At 37.4% G+C, this 21,748-nt stretch overlaps 1 protein-coding gene across 5 annotated transcripts in view; it reads left to right on the top strand.

Annotated features, from left to right (window-relative positions):
• PARD3B (par-3 family cell polarity regulator beta) overlaps positions 1–21,748 on the top strand; it is a 1,305,457-nt gene that overhangs the window by 1,075,595 nt on the left and 208,114 nt on the right. For all 5 annotated transcript variants that reach the window (XM_020972847.2, XM_020972848.2, XM_020972849.2 and 2 more), the window contains one exon: positions 11,297–11,401. In XM_020972847.2, the coding sequence (XP_020828506.1) occupies positions 11,297–11,401 (105 nt within the window). The remainder of the gene's footprint in view (positions 1–11,296; positions 11,402–21,748) is intronic.

The raw sequence follows: 21,748 nt of genomic DNA, 5'->3' as shown, positions 1-21,748 counted from the left end.
ACTAGTCTTGGCTTGTTCTATTTATTTAACAATAAAAGCAGTTCCCAGGAGCCATGTAAAGGTCAGCCAAAGTATTCCTGAATTCTCAGGAACATGATTTGTATCTTCTTTACCTCTTTGGAAATATAGAAGTGTTGGAAGAACTTCCTCACCAGGCCTGTGCATATCCAAATAAGTCAATACTGCCAAATGCCCCTGAGTGCTCATTACCCAGTGTTGGGGTGTGGCACCTGGGCTTTGAATTTGTGCCCATGCTGAAACACGGAGCAGAAAATTCTGCTGAAGAAAATACTGGAGCTTCTTAAAAAAAAAAACACAACTGTACTCTGTTTCTTTCCAGTTAGTAAACATTTAATTAAAAAAACTTTTTAACTATTATAAAAAAATTATTTCATTAATGCCTTAGTTAACATAAATACAAAATGAATTTGTCTATGTAATCTTAGGCACTCGGTCTGATTCACCGAGGATCTTTTCCAGTGATGGCTAAGACCCAGTAAAAGTGTATGTATGAAAGTAATTAATCAAAGCACAGCACTGCTCTTAGAGAATACTCTTTCTTCTGTAAAACTGAGTGATAGAATAACTTAAGCTCACTCTGGTAGTGGCAGTTAATGAGCTTTTTATGGTCCCCATGCGGACCTGAAAATCATACCTTATTGGTATTTTTATCTTTCTTGCTCACTCATTCACTCTTATTTTCATTTAACTTTAATTTCAGGTCTCTTTTTCTGAATTTCCAGCCTTTTATAATGGAGTGCTCCTCTAATAATCTCTGAATGCATTTTTCATTTACCACAAAATTGTTAGCAAAAGAAACTGTTCTGCGATTTAACGATCACTTAGCTATATTTACACATCAGTCTTAGCTACCTTTTAAAAAATTATTTTTTCATATTGTCCCTCATTTTACTTTCTCTGCCCTGTAGAATTATTTTTCATTCATTCAGTGGTTCTAATTCCATTATGTTTTCTAGTTTCCCAAAATGAGAAAAGCTAATTAGCTGAAGCATCTTCAACCCCTCAGTTTGGGAAGCAAGCTGCTTAGGCCTCTGCCCAGCAGATGTTTCATCCACTTAGACAGAAATCTCTGGATTTTGTGGGACCTCCCTGCTTTTTAAGCCTAAAAGTAAACATTAACACACTGGAGATCTGAAGATTCTTGGCTCAGGAATGAAAGTAGCCAGGACCATAGATTTAGGAATTATGTTTAAGATGCTCAATCCCAGGAATAAGGATATTTAGAGTCCCAGGGAAAATTAGTTCTTTGAGGGTCAGTAGGAAAGGAGGTAGATCCTTAAAGGAAGTAAGATTTAAAGCTCTTAAAAGAATTGAGGGTATTCATTGTTTTCTTAACTATTCTTCATCATCATGGAAACATGATACAAATAAGTCAAAGAGAGAGGGAGACAGAGAGATAGAAAGAGAGTGACAGAGAGATAGAGGGAGAGGGATAAATATAGGTAGAGATAGATATATACATACATTAATATGTGTATGTATGTATATATGTGTGTGTATACATATCCATATATACATATATGTGTATATATACTCGTTACCAGTAATCCAGAATTGAACACACAGATTAGAAGTCCTATTTTGAGGATTTAGCTATTTGACTCTATTTGTGTTTATTGGTGAGATTTTTGAATTCGTGATTCTTCTCAAATATTGGGGTTTTCTTCAGTGACTAAAGCATAAATTGTGCAAAGAAGAAAAGCATCCAGGCAGTAAATGCGTTTCCAGGTGCATGAGCTTTGACAATAGCATGAGTCACTCAGCTTCTACCTTTGGACAGATCCCATAAAGCGAACCCCGTATCTACTTTTGCATGTGGCAGCCTGGACTCACAGGGTTTAAAATATTGCCCTTCCATTGTGAAAAGCAAGCTAATAGTTTTATAGCATTCCACTCCCCTTATTCATAGTCACAGGCATGGGCCCTAGCAACCATCAGCAAACAGGAGGGTTCCTGAAAAAAAAAATGTGGGGTTTTTTCCTTAGCAAATAAAGACTTGTCTGCAACAAATGTTGGTTGGTTCATTATTGTATCAGTAGCATAAGCATCACAGTGACTGATAACACTGTCTTTGGGGGTTCAGAACAAAACCCCTAAAAACCCTCTAATTAGGTAATTTCTCTTGAATTTTTATCAGATTCCAGTAGTTCCATCACACAATAGGAAGAAATTTGCTGGGCGAATTTTAAAGAAAAGTGAACTGCAGAAAACCTTAAGAGACTTTCATAGAAGGAAGTTAATTTCATCAGCATCTGCATATGCTAATTCAGAACCCAATTTAGAACTCATCAGACAACAGAGACCTTTGATGGGAGGGTTTTAGGGTAGGCTTGTGGAAATGCAGGCAGAGAGGCCTGTAAACTCTTGTTCCTGTTTCTATTTCAACCACTTCAGTCCGTAGAACTTGTAGATGTTTAAATGACCATTAAATAAGATCACTAGCTGTATAGTGGGGGCTGAATTCACCAAGCCTAGGAAAAATCATGTGCCGCTGGAGATGTTTACATATTTATTTCTGCCTTTATGAAGTAAATTTCCAAGTCTAATACTTATTAGTTATGAATAAAGATCTCTTATTTAGTCCCCTCAAATAGTCTCACTGACAAAGCAGTGTATTAGATCATAGAATCATGGATTTAAAGCTGGAAGGGCCATTGAGCCCAACCCCCAGATGGGGAAACTGAGGCACAGAGCAGTTAAGTGCCTTCCTGAGGTTAATCAACTAGTAAGTGACTGAGGTAGGGTTTCAACCCAGGTCTTCCTGATGCCAAGGCCAGTCCCATCCACTATATTCTGCAAGAGTTTATTCATTTTGGTAATGACAAAAGTGGTTGAGGCTATCTTTGGTGCTTTCCAACTTCCCTTTCTGTACCTTTCCACCACATTCTTACACTCCTTCCTTTGCTACTTAAGATCCCAGGGCTTTTGTGCCATCTCTCTATCAAGGGCCCTTTCATCTGGAAAAAGGGCCACTTTTCATCCTCCATAATTGCTCCTCCTTCTATATCCCCTCCTCATCAAATCAAAATGTCCATTCCCTTAGTATCACTAACTTCTGGCAGAAGGTAGGAGGAAAGTATTTCTGATTTAACCAATCCTTCTGAGGTATGAATGGCATACCCATACATATCTTATCAGAGAAGAGCTTCAAAAGAGAAAGTTTGTTAACTTGAATGAGTCTGATTGCTAAAATTTGAGACACTGTACTGAAGTGAAATGAAAAAAAAATTCCAGCAGCCTGAGGGAGATATTCCTGGGCAGGAAGAATTTCTCCGTAAACTCTAAATAGTACCTAATGGTAGTAGTATATAAACTTTAACCCTGCAGGGTGGTGCTTTTCCCCTCCCCTCTTCAATATAAAGTCGAGCTTATTGAGGTCACATCAAAGGATTCATCATAGGAGCCTTCCTTAGTGCATTTTAAAAAATATATTATTTCTTTCTTTTTAACCCTTAGTGCATTTAAAATGTGATCCAATGTAGCTTACTCTCAATTACCTGTGGTAATGGGGACTTAAGTGCTATAGATAATAGAAATGCCTAGGAAACATAAAATCATGATTTTAGCCAATAATTTCTACACATTACTTTGTAAAAGCTCTTACCAGAATATTTAACAGGTAAATGAATTGATTTGTTTGAACTTCATTTCTTCCCTTCATACTCCTGGTGAGGGTACCAAAAGAATTATGAAATGGGGAAAGGAAAAAACAAATGTTTAAATGTCAAACTAAATGAATCTTCCAAAACACCCCCCCCAAAAAGTTGCCTCAATGTGAAATAGGAAGAGTCTGCATATTTATGTAAATTCCTATGGTAGAGTGGATGGGACATTGAAGGGAAGTCAAGAGATTTGAGTTCTAGTTCCAGCTCTGCCAATTTCTATGTTTGTTACCTTAATAATGTCACTCCTTTCGGCCTCAGTATCCTTGTCTATAAAATGGGAGTGGGGATTGGAACTAGAATGTCCGTAATTCAGTTCTGTTTGTGGACTGCTGTCCACTTTGCCAAAGCTTATTTTTGTCTTTTTGGAATTAATTTGTGACCATTATATTTGTCAAATGAAATAAATTCCTCATAGATCACGGCCCTTTTTGCTTGAAACTTGGACATAGGATTATATACAGGAGCCAATCCATTTGTCATTTTTCTGGCTTTGTATGACTTGACAGCTATTGAAACTTATTGATAAGAAGTCATTGCTGCATTTCCCAAATGGTTCTGCTGAAAGAATCTTTGACATATGATGTAAATAAGGGTTTCATGAGAAAAGTTCATTGCTAGTGATATTCTTTTCTTCTAAAATATTAAATGTAAAATTACCTATGTATCTAAAATACATATTCTAGTAGCAATTTTTAGTAGGGAAATAAATTTAATTTCTTCCAGTTTATTTCCAGATTCCTCTGACTAGCCCTTTGTCTTAAGAGTGTTACAGATCCCCTTGTTCTATTTATGGGTTCCATCATTATGGTTCAAATCCAACACTGTTCCATGGCCAAATTAGTTTGGAAAACACTGTTTTACAGAATGTATATACATCCCCCACTTCCCCTTTCTAACATGCTTTCCCATTCTGTCTCCACAGTACCACCAAGCTATTTTTACTTGATAGAGTAAAGAATAATTTACTAGCTAAAGCCATAAAGTGCAATGTGTGGCAGGTGCTAGAATATTACCTCTGCCTTTGATATCAGGATCTCTTCCATTTCTGATCTCCAAAGGTTTAAAAGAAATCTACATAGTTAGATAAAGGGGTTTGGAATATGGAAAAGAAGCAAGATTTAAATCTAGCATTTACAGCCTAGTATTTGTATGTAATTGTTGTTTTTATCGTCTTCTGGGCGCAAGGTGGGGGGACTCACTTCATTTCAGATTCCTCACAATGAATTCTTCTTCTGCCAAACATCATTATCATAGGCAGAGGTATTTTGAGATCACAGCATCTGATCATTCAGCTATCCATTTAACTGCCATCTTTACACAGATGACTCCCAAATTTATTCTCTCCTACCTTGAATTCTCTCACAAACTCCAGACTTATTACAGATCTCCAGCTTGCTGCCCCATCAGCACCCCAAATCTAACATATTCAAAACCAAGCTTATTCTTTTCTCCCCAAAACCTCCTCCTCCTTCTGACTATGGTTTCTGAGTTTCTGAGACACCCGCATCAATTTCTTATATCTGAATGGTTGATTTTATTTTTGCCTCTTCCCTCTCTGATCAAATATCAAATCTAATCTATTCTTCTCCATGGTAACTTTCACATTTCTTCCTTCCTTGCTGTTTCCACAGCCACTTCACTAACACATGTCCTCATTATTACCCTCTTGAGCTATTACAAGAGCCTCTTAGAAGATCTTTCTGCTTCCACTCTACCCTCTCCTCTTCATTCTTTTATCCTTTGTACCACTTCCTGATTAATCTTTCTTTTGCACAGAAATAGTTATGTCACCCCTCTGCTCGATCTTTTTTCATTACCAAGTTCAAAATAGAGTACACTGTCATTTGAGTGAAGAAAGATAGATGAATATAAGAAATATTTGGGAGGTAAATTGATAAGACATGATAACCAATTGAATATGGAGGATGAAAGAAAAGGAAGACTCATGAACGAGGCCAAGTTTCTGAACTCGGGTGACTAGGAAGATAATGGTTCCCCTAAAACAAATAGGGAAGTTTGGGAAGTAGAAAGATGGGTAAGATGATAGATTCTATTTTGAACACTTTGAATTTGAGATGCTCAGAGACCGTCCAAGTGGACTTCTTCTGTAGATATTTGCCACTCAGAACTGAATTCAGAAGAGACATTGGAGCTGGATATATAGACATGACTGTTTATGCATGGAGATAAAAAAGGAGCTGATGAGATCACCAAGAGGAAAGTAGAGAGAGAGAGAGGAGAATAGATGTCCCAGGACAAAGATTTGGAGGTACCCACACTTAGTTGGGAAGAGATAACTAATGATCTAGCAAAGATATATAAGAAATACAGTCAGGAAGCTCAGAGAAGAATCAGGAGAAAGTAGTTTCATAGAAATCAGTGGAGAAGAAGGGGAGAGAATTTCCAGAAAGGAGAGGTTGATAGTGTCAAATACTACAGAGAGGTCAAGGAGGATAAGAACTGAGAGAAGACCATTGAATTTAACAGTTAATAAATCAATGATAACCACCAAGAGTACAATTTCAGTAGAGTGTTGGAGTCAGAAATCAGATTGAAAGGACTGAGATGCAAGTGGTTCATGGTGAAGAAGTGAAGGCAGTGGGGATGGACAGTTTTTCCAAAGAGCTTGGCAGTAAAACAGCAAAGAGATACAAAATGATAGCTAGAGAGGATGGCAAGGCCAAATAAATAGTTTTTTTTTCCTCATAGTAACTGGAGTTGTCTGTTCAAGCTCATAGAATAGATTCTCCAGACAAAGCTATCCCAGGCTCAAGGTACTTTGTTAGGTCCACATCCACTCAAACGAGTAGCCCTTGAGCACCCATCAATGTATTTTCCTTTAATAGTTACCCAGATGACACAATTAAAAGCTAAGGCATTTAATGAAATAGTGTAAGAAAAGTAAGTAAAGCATTTCTTAGGGTATACTCTGTACCTCATTTGTAAAAAAGGATAGGTACAGATAGGAAACATATACAGAGGGAAGATATGTGATCCAGGCATATATATGGAGATGAAATGAGTACTTGTGATTCTGGTCACCAGTGTCCTCTGGTGTTGTGATTATGCTGCTCCTGCTGGACATACTGCACAATGATCTCCACCAGGTACATCATCTCTGATGTATATTTCTCTACTGCCAAGCTTAGCTCCACTGGGCAGTTGGTGACAGAATTTCTCTCTATTTGCAGGTTCTAGCTTCAGCTGCAGTCCTTGTCTGTGGTGATATGCCTTCCATATGAGAACAGTGGATTCTGCCATGCTCTTTTAGTTCAAAGTCTTCAGATTTTCCCCAGCTCCTTCAGAAAAGCAATAGCCTTTATACTTAGCCCTATATGAACAGAGGGAAAAACCCTCCAGGCATTTTTTTTTATTCATTAAAGAGTATTCTGTCTGTTCCATACAGAGTCATACCTAGAATGGGCTTTTTTGTTTTTAACATTCAGCAGATCCTTTGTTCCAGCTACCAAGCTCTTTAGAACATAGAGAAGAATGTTTTCTTAACTAGGAAGAGGGTGCTCTGATTTAATCTATTTTTGAACTCTACTTCCTAGTTTGTGTCTGTTAAAGATCTCAATTTTTGTTCCTCTTTGTTGGTTTGACTACAACCAGTGATTGAATGAAAAAAAATTGTTGAGTGTTTACTCTGTGCCAAGTACTGTGCTAAGTACTGAGAATACAAATAGGAAAAAAATTTATGAGAATTCCTGCTTTCAAGGATACCACACTCTAATTTGGGGAGACAACTCATATAACAGATTTCAGCTGAAGGATAGATGAAAAAGTCCAAAATCCTAAGAGTTCAGTGACAAGGTGAATGGAAAGACTCAGTTCATTAGGATGTACCTGCAGATTGGATAACAAGGCCCTGGAGAGCATAGTGGCAGGGCAAATGGTAAGGCCTGAAGGACTGTAGGATGCAATGGCAGGGCAGATGGTAAGATATAATGGTCCTCCATTTCACTAGAAGGCTTGTAACTCATCCAAGTGGTATAAAAAGCCAATTATACCCAGTTTACCCATGGGCTCTGGCTGGACTCTGATGGAAGATGTCCTGCTGATGTGGCAGCTGGAATAGGGTCTGGGTTGGGTGGCCTAGAGGTGATGGGAGGAGGAGGAGTGAAGGAAAGGTGGAGAAGAATGGGATCCCCTGGGTGGTGTATTCTTCCCACCTGGCTATCCAGATTGTATCTAGTTGTCCTCCACACTAGAGGTTCTTCTCCCAACTGCCAGGCCTCTCAGAGCCCAGGGCCCCTCATTTCCTCAATTTCAAAATCACATCATCCTTCCCATTCAGAGAATTTTGGAAAAGGGAAAATACAGAGACAAAATGTTTAGGAGGCAAGGAATTTACCCTACCCTTGCTAGTCAAATTCCTGCCTTTATTATACACACACACACACACACACACACATATATATACATATAATATATATATATATATATATATATATACATATATATACATATATATGTGTATATATATATAGCCAAATTCCTGCCTTCATTATGTATGTGTTTGTGTGTGTGTGTGTGTATATATATATACACATATATGTATGTATATATATATATATGTATATATATATATATATATACATATATATATATATATATATACATATGTACATATGTGTGTGTGTATGTGTGTGTAGCCAGCAAGTCCTAAAGCCTTGTCAGGCTTTCAGCTCCCTTACGTCAGCATAGGGAAGACTTGGGCTTAGGCAGTGATGGAATGTGTTGTTGGGGAGGGGGTATGGTTAATGGAGCAAGGTTCCAGAGAAGACTAAAGGCGGTGGGATCAAAGGCACAAGTAGTAAAATTATCCTTGGCAAAGAAAGGGATTGCCCTTTTCCCAGGGCAAAGGAGGAGAGAATATGTCAAGATGTAGAGTTTTGAGGTGTGGAAGAAACGTGGGTTGGGAGAACTCATGAAAAACTATTATACTTTGTTTAGGAAAGTAGGGGGTTTAGAATAGCTGCTTCAGAGGGTATGATCAGGGAGGAGGAATACCACGGCTACAGTGAGAATCCATTTGATGTTAGGTAATATGAATTTACTGTAAGCCCAATTGAAAGAGTTGTGTGATTTTATTTAGTGATGGTCAGCAGGTAGAGAGGAGAGGAGAAAAGAAATGGTAGGGGTGACCCTGAGTTCAAAACCAGGCAAGATGGTGGTATAGTAAGGAAATAAGGGAGTCAAAGGTGGAGAATTTTATATATCTGAACTGGTATATGTGAACCTAAGGCCAAGGGAAGAAAGTGAAACCAAAATTGGGGTGATAGATTAAAAGAACAGGAAGGAAAAGAGAAACTGAAGGTCACGGCGAAGATGAAAAATAAATTTAAGAGTGAGGCAGAAGGAAAGATAGGACAGATTTTATTCAAAGAGAAGAATTTCAGAGTTTGAGTGTAATTATGGGTGATGCTGAGATCTAAGATCTGGCTACTCCTCTGGGTGGTTGAGGCACATTGAAGATAATTTTATTTGAGGCTGATGAAACCCGACATCTAAATATTCAAGGAGGTAGATGTCAGTCTGAATAATTGAAGTCCTCAAGTGGGAGGGTGAGAGTTGAGGTAAAAAGAAAGACTGTGAGCCAGGTGGGAAACTTCTCAAGAGAGAATCTTCTAAATGAGAGAAACAGAGTTCTGGACAGGGTTAAATACCTGCATGTAATGACCCTCAAAGGAGATGAGGTTGCAATGATGGGAAGTAGTAGAGAACAAATTGACAATATGGAGCCAAAAGCATACTGATTTTTTTTTCTCCTGGCCCTTTGTGATAAAAGTGTGAGAGAAGAAATAGTCCTCCTTGGAGATCCCTGACATATGGTGTCTTCCTAGAAGGCCAAGTTTCTGTGAGGTTAAAAAAAAAAGTCTGAGACAAAAGATGAAGGTTTTGTAAAAAGCCTGAGTAGGGGCTTCATAGGGCACAGTGGAAGAGTCATACAGGAGAGGATAGGGTACAGTGAATGTAATGCCACACCTGAAGTCAGGCAGATTCATCTTCCTGAGTTCACATCTGGCTTCAGACACTTACTATCTGTGAGATCCTGGGCCAGTCACTTCACCCTGTTTACCTCAGTTTCCTCATCTGTCAAATAGGCTGGAGAAGGAAATGGCAAATCACTCTAGTACCTCTGCCAAGAAAACCCCAAATGGGGGATCATGAAGAGTCGAACACAGCTGAAATGACTGAACAATAATCTCTCCATTCTATTTTTAGTTCTACCAGTGGACTTAGTGATCTGGATAGAGTGTGTGACTCTACCTAGTGGAGTCAAGAAACTTGAGTTTGACTCCCTTCTCATGTACTAACCAGCTTTCCCCACACACAAGTCATCCTCCACTCAGCAGTCAAAATGATTTTCCTGAAGTACAGGTCTGACTATGAAAGCAGCTTCCCTATTACCTCCAAGATCTAATATAAAATACTCTGTCATTTAAAGCCCTTCACAACATGTCCTCTTCCTACTTTTCCAGTCATCTTATACTTAACTCCGGATCACATAGGTTATGATCCTGACACTCCATTCCCCCAACAGTGGCTGTCCACCATGTCTGGCACACTCTCCCTCTTACCTCCACCTCCTGGCTTCTCTGACTTCCTTCAAGATAGCTCAACTCTTTCTGTAGGATGCTTTTCTCACCCTCCTAATCCTCCTCTCCCCCACCCCAGTCCCTCCTCTGCGATTGTTGCTGTTTAGTCATTTTCAGCTGTGTCCAACTCTTTGTGACCACTTTTAGGTTTTTCTTGGCAAAGATACTGGAGTGGTTTGCTATTTCTTTCTCCAGCTCATTTTACAGATGAGAAAACTCAGGAAAGAGGATTAAGTGACTTGCCCAGGGTCACACAGTTAGTGTCTGAAGTCACATTTGAATTCAACTCTTCCTGACTCCAGTGCTGGCACTCTATCCACTGCACTACCTCGCTGCCTCTGAGGTTACCTTCCATTAAATTTTATATGTCTTGTAAGTACGTAATTATCTGCATGTTGTCTCTCCCATTATAATGGAAGCTAATTTAAGGCAAGGATTGGTTTTTGCCTTTCTTTGCTATCCTCGGTACTTAGCACAGTGCCTGGTACATAGTAAGTGCTCACTAAATGCTTATTACTTACACCTGATTTAATTAATCTCTCAGAACCTAAGTCACCTCATCTATAGAAACAATGATATTTACAATATCATTATTGTCTCATATATATATGGTTACTCCTCTGGGTGGTTGAGGCACATTGAAGATCAAGATTTTGAGGTTGATAAAATGTGAGTTCTAAGTATTCAAGGGGATGTCAGTCTGAATATTGAAGTCTTCGAGCATGAGGGATGTGTGCATATGTCTGTATGTATTTATGTGTGTGTGTGTGTGTATTTAAACAACCTCATGATGTTGTTTTAATGAAAGTGGTTTTTAGATCTTAGAATGCTATATGAATGTATGTTATTTCTATTATTGTTATACTTTTGTCTGTAAAAATGAGCTTTCTAATACTATAGAACAATGTGGTTTAATAAGAATCATTGTAACTAAGAATAACTATAAGGATAATAGGATTATTGCTAATGTCTCTTATCCCTCTCTCTGCTCCCTTTGTGTTTTCCCAGATTTGGGAAGAAAAAAGAGGATAAAGGTGGAAAAAATGAACAGAAGGGAAAGCAAGGTACACTTCAGGAAGAAGAACTAGAAAAAATGAAGGAAGAACGGGAAAGGTGAGCCCACATCTAGTTTTCCATACAGACATGCCCTTCTATGAAGGGATTCTATCCAACATTATTGAATAGTGATGTCATTCATGTTTTTTTCCTTTTGCTCCAGCTCTGTAATTCTGTTGATATAAGGGACTCTTGGTGTGGACATTCCATCCACCAATTAAGATTGGCAACTGTTGTGTAATTGATGCTTTCTAAGAGTTGCCTGGGGCACTGAAAATCACTGACTTACCCAGGATCAAACAACTAGTATGTAACCAAGGCAGAACTTGACCCCAGTTCTTCCAGATCCACCAAGCTGCATTACCTCTTCAAAATGTAAATGTACCTCATCTAATAGTTTTCCTGTGGAACTCAGTACTCCCTATTTTAATTTAACATAGTACTTTCTTGGAACAAGTCAACAAAGCTAGACAGTTTGCATAAATGTAGACAGAGCCTTGAACTTTCAGAGATTCAGAGTTGGAAAAGATTTATATCTTCTACTCCAACCATTAATTGATAGATTTCCATCTAAAAAAAAATCCATAAATCCAACATCCATTTGAATACAACCAGGAACAGGAAATTCATATTAGGTATGCCATTCCTTTTCAGGTAGCTCTAACTGTTAGTAAATTCTTTCTTACATAGACTTGAAATATGGTATTTCATAACTTAAAAGAACATAGAATCTAGAATTAAGGGAAGCAGCAAGGTGGTAAAGAGGATGAAGAGCTACCAGTAGAGTTGGAAAGGTTGGAGTTCAACTTTCCCAACTCTTCATAACCCCATTGGAGGTTCTCTTGGCAAAAATACTGGAGTGGTTTGCCATTCCCTCCTCCAGCTCATCTTGAGGAACTGAAGCAAGCAGGGTAAAGTGACTCACTCAGGGTCACATAGCTAGTGAGTATCTGAGGCCAGATTTGAATTCAGGAAGATGGGTCTTCCTGATTCCAGGCCTGGTGTTCTATCAACTGTGCCACCTAGCTGCCCACATATATAAGACTGTATGAATATATACATATATGCGTGTGCACACACACACTCATACACACACACACACACACACACATATGTATTGTTGTTGTAGAGATCATCTAGTTCAAGCCTCTTTTTCAGAATAAAAAAAAATGAAGGCCAAAGAGTTCAAATGTCTTGCCCAGTGTTACAAAGGTGTTGAATAGCAGAGCCTAGGTCTTCTTACTCCAAAGCTGTTGCTTGTTCAAATACAACATCAAGCTGCCTCTCTGGGTCCCAGTTCTGTTCTCTGGATTCCTTCAAAATAAAATCTAATCCCTTTTCTACATGGCAGCCCTTCAAATAGATGAAGACAAGAAGTTGATTTGAATTCATTTTTAAAATTTAATTTTTTTCAATTAAAAATCTTTTTTTCTCTCACTCCCTCTTCTCTCCCTCCCTCACTGAAAAAAAAAACAGAAAGAAGCAAAATCTTTGTAACAAATATGCATAATCAAGTAAAACAAATTCCTGCATTGACCATATTCAGAAATGTATCTTATTATGTTGATCAGCATTCTTTGGTCTTTCAAAGTTATTTGTCTTGTAATGTTGTTATTGTATAAAAGTCTTCTCTTGATTCTACTCACTTCACTCTGCATCAGTTCATAGAAAGCATCCCAGGTTTCTCTGAACCCATCCCTTTCTTCATTTTTTTTAACAGCACAGTAATATTCCCTTATGTTGATATATCGTACCTGGTTCAATCATTCTCATATAGATGGACATCTCCTCAGCTTCTAGTTCTCTGTCATCACAAAGAAAGCTACCATAAATATTTTTGTGCATGGAATCCTTTTCCTCTTTCTTTGACATCTTTGCGTATAGTCAATTTTAAAGGGGGGAAAAGAAGGGAACAGGTATTTATTAAACACCTGCTATGTGCCAGGCACTATGCTATGCATCTTTAAAATATCTCACTTGATTCCCACGACAACCCTGGAAGGTTGATGCTATTGTTGTAAAGCCAGTTACGGTGTCAATCAGCAGGTAGATATTGGTCACCAAAGCATGGTGGGTGTCAATGCAGAAACTATGAGGACAAAACCAAAAAGATAGGTTGTTGTGATTATGTAAAAGTAAAATAAAAATTTTCAAGATTTTCAATATATTTTAAGAAAAATTAGCCTCAAATTCACTTTATATTATCATATAAAACATATTACTTATAAATCAAAAGACAGGCTGATTTCTGTTTTGAGTGTATTAGCTGGAGAAGATACTTGCTCAGGTCCTAAGAAATAAGTTAAACACATCAGGTTTCAGCTGATGATAGTGGCCTTAAAATTACTGTTGTGTATTCCTGATTTTTGCCACACTCTAGTGTGCCTTCTTTATTTTAAACTGCTGACTCCCAGTCTGGATACTGGCCCTCTGAGAAGTGTTCACCCCTCGTTACAAAGAAGCCAGTGTCTTTTATTAGACTTCTGGCAAGCCTGGAAGTATAGAGCCCATCTGTTATAGAGCCCAGTTTCCTTTACTAAACTATTGGCAGATCATAAGGGATGAACTCTTCTTTGAGGAATTAATGTTCCAGTTGAAAACGAGGTAATCATCCTCCACATTTCTTTGATATTAATGCTGGTACTTTGCTCAAGCAAAGGCCATATTTTAAAGCAGTTAATTGAATATTCATATTTCCCAAGATGATTCTTTCCTTTCACAGGTAAAGGAAGTTTGGAAAGAATTTTAAAATGTGATGAAATTAGGAAATAATTTTAAATACTGTATTCAGTTTTCATAACCTACAAAAACAGTGTCATTCATGCATGCATGGCATTTATGGAGGGCTAAGCACCATACTAACTGCGGGAGAATCCAAAGACAAAAACAACAAAGGTCTGCCCTCAGTAAGCTTTTGATCTACTGGGGAGAAACAATGAATACACAGTAAGCAAAAACAAAATAAATACATCATCTGGAATTAGGAAAGGCCCTAACTACCTGGGTGATAGGGAGGGGTCTCTGGTAGAAGGTGACACTAAAATGAGCAGATTCTCTCCACTCGGCTTTGCCTTCCCTTAATTATTCTCCTCCATTTTCAAAAAGAATCATCTCTTGTGACATCGAGTGTGGGTAGTGAGAAAGTCCTATCTGTTCATTCTGATTTCTTGGACACAGCAGTATCTCCTGTTAACCTTTGAGGCCTCTGTCACCTGTTCTTGTTCAGATGGTTGACTTTATCAATATCAAAGTGAAGTTGGGGGCGGGAAGATGGGGGCCCTATTTAGTTCTTTCTAAGGTTTTGAAAGGTTGATAAGCTCAGTCACAGGTTCAGCAGAGCAGTTAAAAGGAAATCAAAGTTTTTATATTGTTGTTGACTATCCACCTAAACAAAGTTGCCCCAAAGGCAACAAAGATGAATTTGATCGTGTATCTCAAGATTCAGTAATCCTGTAATGTAAAACATAATTCTAGCTAAGATTTTAATGTATATATGGGCAAAGACATCTATGCAGTCAGGCCCTAGTATAGTTCTGGCTGCTTCTATGACTTCACTATGCTGCAGCTCTGTCTCTATCACAGGCCTCCGCATCTTCAGAAAGCCAAGCTTCCGATTGGTCTGCCAAAGTGCAGTCTTCACATTTTTTTGCCAATCGGTTCTTGCTTGGTGATGGAAAAAATCAGAGTAGCTGTAGAACAGCATGCCAGGTGGAAAATTGATAACCCATAAAATAAGGCAGGTAGTCTTTAAGTAAAAGATCATTTCCTTCCTGAATTCGCCTTTAGAAAATAGCAGCCCCAGGGAATTTTGTTCTCAAATGCTAGACTGTAAATTAACCCAGCCTGGCTATTTGGGCTTCTGCTTCAATTTTCTTTAAATATGACTGCTCAAAATATTCAAAGACCTGTCCTGTTAGCCTCCATTTATACCACTTCCCAAATGTGAAAACATAAAACATATCTGATATGTGTTTCCTAGAGATAGAACCATCCATTTCAGGTGCTGGTAGAAAAAAAAAAGTCAGAGTGGCCAATTTTAGGCCTGGGTGCAAGAGGATTAATTTCAAGGACATTTCAACATCTCAGCAGCTGTGGACCTTGGGTGATAGTGGAGGCTGAGTTGATATGTAGTGCACATTTGGCTTGCTTCCAAGTGCTGGAGTCTTATTTCCAGGATTTCCAGTGAAGAATATCTTCTTGATCATCCCATAGTGAGCAAATTCACAACTCTTAAAAAACTCAACAAGCATATTACTCCTCTAAGGCACTTCTACATTAAAAAAGAATGGGATAATATTTAATAAAGTTCATAGAGCTTTTTTATAATATAATTTAAAATGCCTTTCTTAAACTATTTTCAAGAAAATTAACCATGGAATAGCTACAGATATTGCATTTTCTTTCTGTCCTGTATTTCCATATGTTACATACTTGTTATATAATCAGTCTTCAAAGTCAGTGATAGCAAAAAGATATTTGAAGTCCTTAAAAGATTTGACTGACATACAAGCCACACAGCACCCCACTCCCCCAAAATCCTTCCTTACAACTATCATTTTTAGCTTAGAAATTCAAGTAGAAGAGAAAGAATATCTTAGTCTAGTCCAAGGAACAGAAATATTTTTAAGAGGCAAAATGTGGCTAGGACATTAGGATTAAAATTTTGCTTTTTCGCATGAAAATTGCTAAGAGAGATAATTGAAAAAACATCATTTTCAATAGTCTGGCACCCTCAACAACTACTCTTGGTAACCCCAATCAGCTACCCTTATTCTGCTTGAATTCAAATCCTAGAGATAAAAGGAACCTCAAGAGGTCAACTAGTCAATCCCTTAAGTAAAGCATAAGCCTCTTCTACATTAGCCCCAGTGAATGGTCATTCCAGTAGTGTAGATACTTTTGCATCACCTATGATTAGAAATTCACTACCTTCTAATTCCACCCACCATTTTGTCCCAAAATCTTTTGTTATAACAAATGGTGAGAATTCAGTCTTACCTGGAACCTCTGAAATCTTAAGACCACTATCAAATACTAATTCCAAGAAAAATGGACTACTTATTGAATGATAAAATACATTTCTTGGTACATGTCTTTCTTTGAAAGTTTGGTGGGTTGTTGTTTCTCTGTTTTTAACTGATGGACTGATATAATATACCACCTGTTTGATCCATGAGAACAAAGGAAACCCCAGCACTAAATTATTTTTTCTGTATTTTTGTTTTAATGTATATTCTTGATCCATTTCTTTTTTTCATATCTCATTCCCTGGCGTGTAAATGTTTAGATTTTACATGTGCATAACATATGTAGGAGTAACTAGGTAAGTATAGAAGCCAGTGGGAATATAGAATGATCTTTAGTTTTTCCTGCCTGAATAATGGTTACCATTAATAGATATTTCTACATAATAGAAGAATTTCATCCAAATTTCACCTTAGACATCTACTAGTAATATGACTTTGGTCATGTTTTTAACACTTCACCTCTAGGCAGTTCTTGTGAGAGTGTAAGTTACAGAAAAGATTCAGACCAGCATTGGTAGGGGGAATGTCTTCAAATAGAATTACTTGTAGCAATGAAAGCACAGGTCCAATCCCTATCCCCCTACTTAGACATAATTTACCTTTTCTATGATGTTACTACACAGGACTACAAACTCCATTCTTGTCCATACATTTGAAATCGAAATTTCATGCCCAAAAGGGTTTGGAAGGATTTTTTAGCCTGCTTCTTGCTGCTTCCCTGAGCCACAGGCATATCCTTCCTGATACAAGTCAAATAGTTCATTGCACTAAGGCTCCATTTTAAATAAGCCCATCATTTTGTTTAAGCTTCACTGAGTTTGGCCATAATAAAACATTAGTGTGAAGGACCTACATCTAGAAGGGCCTAGAAGGTAAAAGAGAAAAGTAAACATTGTACCCACAGATTATTTCTCTAAGAATTTTTACCAAACTGAAGTACATTTGCATTTTCAAAGCATCCATAATAAAGCATCCACTCTGTCATTTCAGAATCTGAAAGAATGAGCTTCTTTTAACCAATCAGCCACACACTGGAGCCATTGCTATTTTTTTTAACACAAGTTTCTTTTGTTGTTGTTGTCTGGGGTTTTTTTGTTTCTTTGTTTTTATTTAAGTAACAGACAAGGAATCAGAGTAGAAAGTAAGGAACTTACTTAAGTTTGTAACCTGCAAATGATCGAACTAGCCAGACCAATGTATGAAATACTTAATGTCTACACCCCTTTGCCTAAATAGTGATAAGGCCTTTTCAAAAGTAAGTTAAATGAATATTAGTTTAGAACTATTTTCTCTGTGTTTGTATAGGTTTATTTTACTAAGGAATTTCCATTGAGACTAACAGCTATCTTCCAATAGTTTGCCAATCAAGACACTGGAATAAAATATAAATAAATGAAAAGTTCTTCCTGACGTTAGCATGATTTTAATAGATAACAAATGACTTGTGCATATAACCTTACCTGGTTTAGCATATGATAAGTAGCTAGTTTATTCAATAATGTTTCTATGCCTCTTATTATCATTTTAGTAGGATAAACAATGAAACCAAAAAAAAAGCTAGTACCTTAAATTTTTGAGCTGAGAAACAGGAAAACATATGGCTCTTGTTTTCAGCAAGAACCCAATGCCCAAGTGAGAGTGAATCTAAAATTTGGGAAAGTTAAATGGTTTCAGTTTCTGAATTCAAGGTTCTTAGTTTTCTTTACTTTTAGGAAGCCTTCCAAAAACTGCAGTGAGCTTCTCCCTTCCCTTATCAGCTGCCGTGCTTGTTGCCTATTCCCATAGTTTAAATCAATACATGTGTTTTTGATATTTGGCAAACCGAGATTTAATTCTGCAGCTGCAAGCTCCCCACATAAACGAAATGCATCTTACAGAAATAAAAACATTCAGAAACCATTTATAGATTGAGAATACTGGTGGGTGAAAATCTATTCCCAGCCTCTCAGCATTTTATTTAATTATGGGAGATTTTTATGTTACTGGAAATTGAAATGAAAACCAGAAAGGCTCGAGTTTGAGATTCCATCTAGGAGTTGTTCAGAAATGAAAAAAGGAGGATTTTTATTTTATTCTAAGTCAAAATGTAAAAGAACTAAGTGTTCCTTTATGAATGACTATTTTCGGCATAAACATGAATATACTACACATGTATGTAAACATGTGAAATGACTAAAGGTTTCACAGACTCAGTCTACTAAGGAACACTCTTTCAATTACTAGGATGATTTTTACTAATTAATGATTTACTAACTTTTTCCATTGAATGTAATGATTGTAGATTCCCATGTTTGAGCACATGATTATTTTTAAAGGATTAATTCAACATGACTTTACTTCTCATTGAAGAGTCCAGCCATTGTAGCGTAAGTTGAGCCTGTGGTTTTAGACAAAATAAAATGCTGGACAGAATCCCAGTTTTAATAGTCCAAATTTGTTATTGCCATTGAATGATCAAATCATGGACTGGATTGGATCCCAGTTTTTTAAATGCCCCAATTTATTGCTGCCTTGGAATCCTGATGAGAATACACCTTGGGTAAGACTTTAGTTTAAAAATAATAAATAAACCCAGTCAATTACCTTTAGATTCTTCTTAGATCATCACAGTAAAGAGTGGTACATGTAAGCTATGAAAAATATTACTAGGTGGCATTGCTAAGGCCAAGGTCAGAGTTTCATTTTGTGCTGACTGGATGAAGTTATCAGGTTTCAGCTTCTCATAGGGCTAAAATTCTTACTGAATGGAAGGGCTGTTTTGCTAGATCCCAACGAATCTAAATGATATTAGCGTTAGATTGCCGATTGTGGCTTTCCTGAGAATGAGATTCAAAAAACAAAAACAAAACCAAACCAAACCAGAATTCTCGGGCAAAAGACTCAGAAGGTTGGAATTCCTTCTAGGGGCCAACTTCCAGGATCCGCCTCTGAATTTACCAGAAAAAAAGGATCAGGTTTTGGAGGAAGAGGACCTGATCTATATATTTATTTACTTTTCTATCACCATTGCTACAGAGAACTGCTGTGGTAAACACAATAGTGTGTTCGGATAACCCAATTTAGCTGAATACCTATACCCCAGAGGATGGATTTTCTTCTTCTATCCCAATGCCCTACCAGCATTTTGCATGAGCACAAATCCTTTTATGGAGCTTAAATCAATGTTAGAAGTGCTACGAGAGGCTACATGTCAACTGAGTCAGCCTGATATGTAGCATGAATCATTTGACCAGCATTCTTTCCAGTGGCTATTCAGCCAAACTTCTGAGGCTAAAACCCACCATCTCTTGGCAAAGTAGAAGAAAAAAACACCATCACAAGAAAAAGTCCTTGGAGTGACAGAGTATGTGATTCAATGATACTATAATATTGTTGAAATCTATGGAAAAAAAATAAAGAGCTAATTAGCTTAATGAGTTATTTAAGTAAAACTGTTCACTGAAAGCTATGCTGACTCAGTGATCCATTGTCCCCAGTCATGCTGTCAATCACTGTTAGGGGAGAAATCACCCAGTCTGCAGCTTTGTATTACCTGCTATTCATCATGTAGCAATTGTACCTGGCAATAGTCACATGTCTGCTACCTTGGGGAGGAGCTGGGATACATGTGGGCAATCCTCTTTTCCTGACCTGGACCTGTCTGGATTGTCTTTATTTCTTTACGAAAGTTATCAGTAAAAACTGGCTGCGTCTTGAACCCCTGGCCGATCTCCGGTGATCAGTCCATCAGTGTGTTGCTACCTTGTCATGCTTTTAATAAACTACTTTTCATTCTCTTTGTCCTAAGTTTTGCTTCCATAATCAGGGCAAAAGCCAGACCAAAGAATTTTCCTTTTAGCAGGATGTTTGGTCTAATAAAGATGAGGCAAAGAATTATAAACTGTTCTTACCCGGGCCATTTAGTTCTATTCCCTGGTTTTCAATGACCTTTTACTTTGTAAGCCAATCTAGGTACAGACATGTTGAAACTATATATAGAAGGGAAAACTAATTTTGTACTTTTTCTGCCATTCCTACAATTTGTCTAATGTAAGCAAAAAGGACACTGCTCCTTTTAAGTAGTTGTTTAGTGTCTAGAACTAGGTGAGTTTTTAATTTAAAAAATTTTTTTTATTTGTTTTTCTGACTTTGGACAAGTCACTTCATAATCCCTATGCTCCGTTTTCTTTCACCTGTGAAATGGGAACGGTAACTTCCAGTTGTCTCGTTTATATTTATATTTACATTTCTCATTGATGAATAAAATGTTTAAATTACTTTGAGCTTCTTGGAGGAGCTATATGAAATAAAGTTTTGAACCCAAAATGATTTATTAAATTAACACTTGTGTGCCCAAGCAATGTACATAACTCAATTTGGGTAATAAAATGTTCCTGAAAAAATGCAGATAAAGCAAATTGCGCTTTTCCATGAACATTTTTAAATTTGGAAATGTTTTAGCTTTATTTCTGATTGATCTTCACTAAAACATAACACTTCTGTCTTATCCTACCAAGAAAACTGGCACAAAATATTGCAGAAAAGAGGGAGCTGCTACTTGAGCCAGCACTCATGAAAACTGCTGGCTGGGTTAGGACAAAATGGGACCCCTGGAACCTGCATGTTCACAAACTATATCTCCACAGAGTGATTTTGTGCTTAAATTCATGAAATGATTATATTTATGTTGCTGTAACATTAGTTGAATTACGGGAGGGACACCTGTATTTTGTCTAACATTTTGAATTGCATTCTTAAAAGACATGGAAGACAAAACTCTATGGCTTTCCCCCTCCCCTATCCTATCGTTTTCAGATAACTAATCAAACACCTTGTATTATTCCTGAATTAACTCTCAGTAAATACAAAAATGAAGCTAATCTCTTCCCCAGCCTCAGATTCCCATCTCCTTCTGGTCTTTGCATATTTTGGTTTGTTTGTTTTTCCAAATATGGAGAGTTAAGGCATTTGGATTGAGGAGGATAGGAGAAGAGGGCATATTCAATCATCATCGTCATCATAATGGTAAAAAATTATAGCAAGCACTTATACTGTGCTTTTTAAGATTTGCAAAGTTTACAAATATTATCTCATTTTATCCTTTACCCTGGGATCCTGGGTCCTATTATCCCCACTTTACAGATGAGGAAACTGAGGCAGAGAGGTTAAGTGACTTGCCTTAAGTATTAACCTTAAGGTTAAAATTTAACAAGGTCAGACAGCTTACAAGTGTCTGAGGCTGAATTTGAACTTGGATCTTCCTCCTAACAGATCTAGGACTCTATCCACTACACCAACTAACTGCATAATTCAGATCTTTTGAGGAATCTGACAAGTAGAGTTTATGGAAACAAGATTTCTTGTGACTACAGTCACTAGTGATAATAAATCACACTTT

The sequence above is a fragment of the Phascolarctos cinereus genome, unplaced genomic scaffold, assembly GCF_003287225.1.
Source record: "Phascolarctos cinereus isolate Bilbo 61053 unplaced genomic scaffold, phaCin_HiC Scaffold_7;HRSCAF=346, whole genome shotgun sequence".
Classification (NCBI taxonomy): Eukaryota; Metazoa; Chordata; class Mammalia; order Diprotodontia; family Phascolarctidae; genus Phascolarctos; species Phascolarctos cinereus.
Note: the sequence above shows the minus strand (reverse complement) of the source record. Positions and strands in the feature narration are given on the sequence as shown.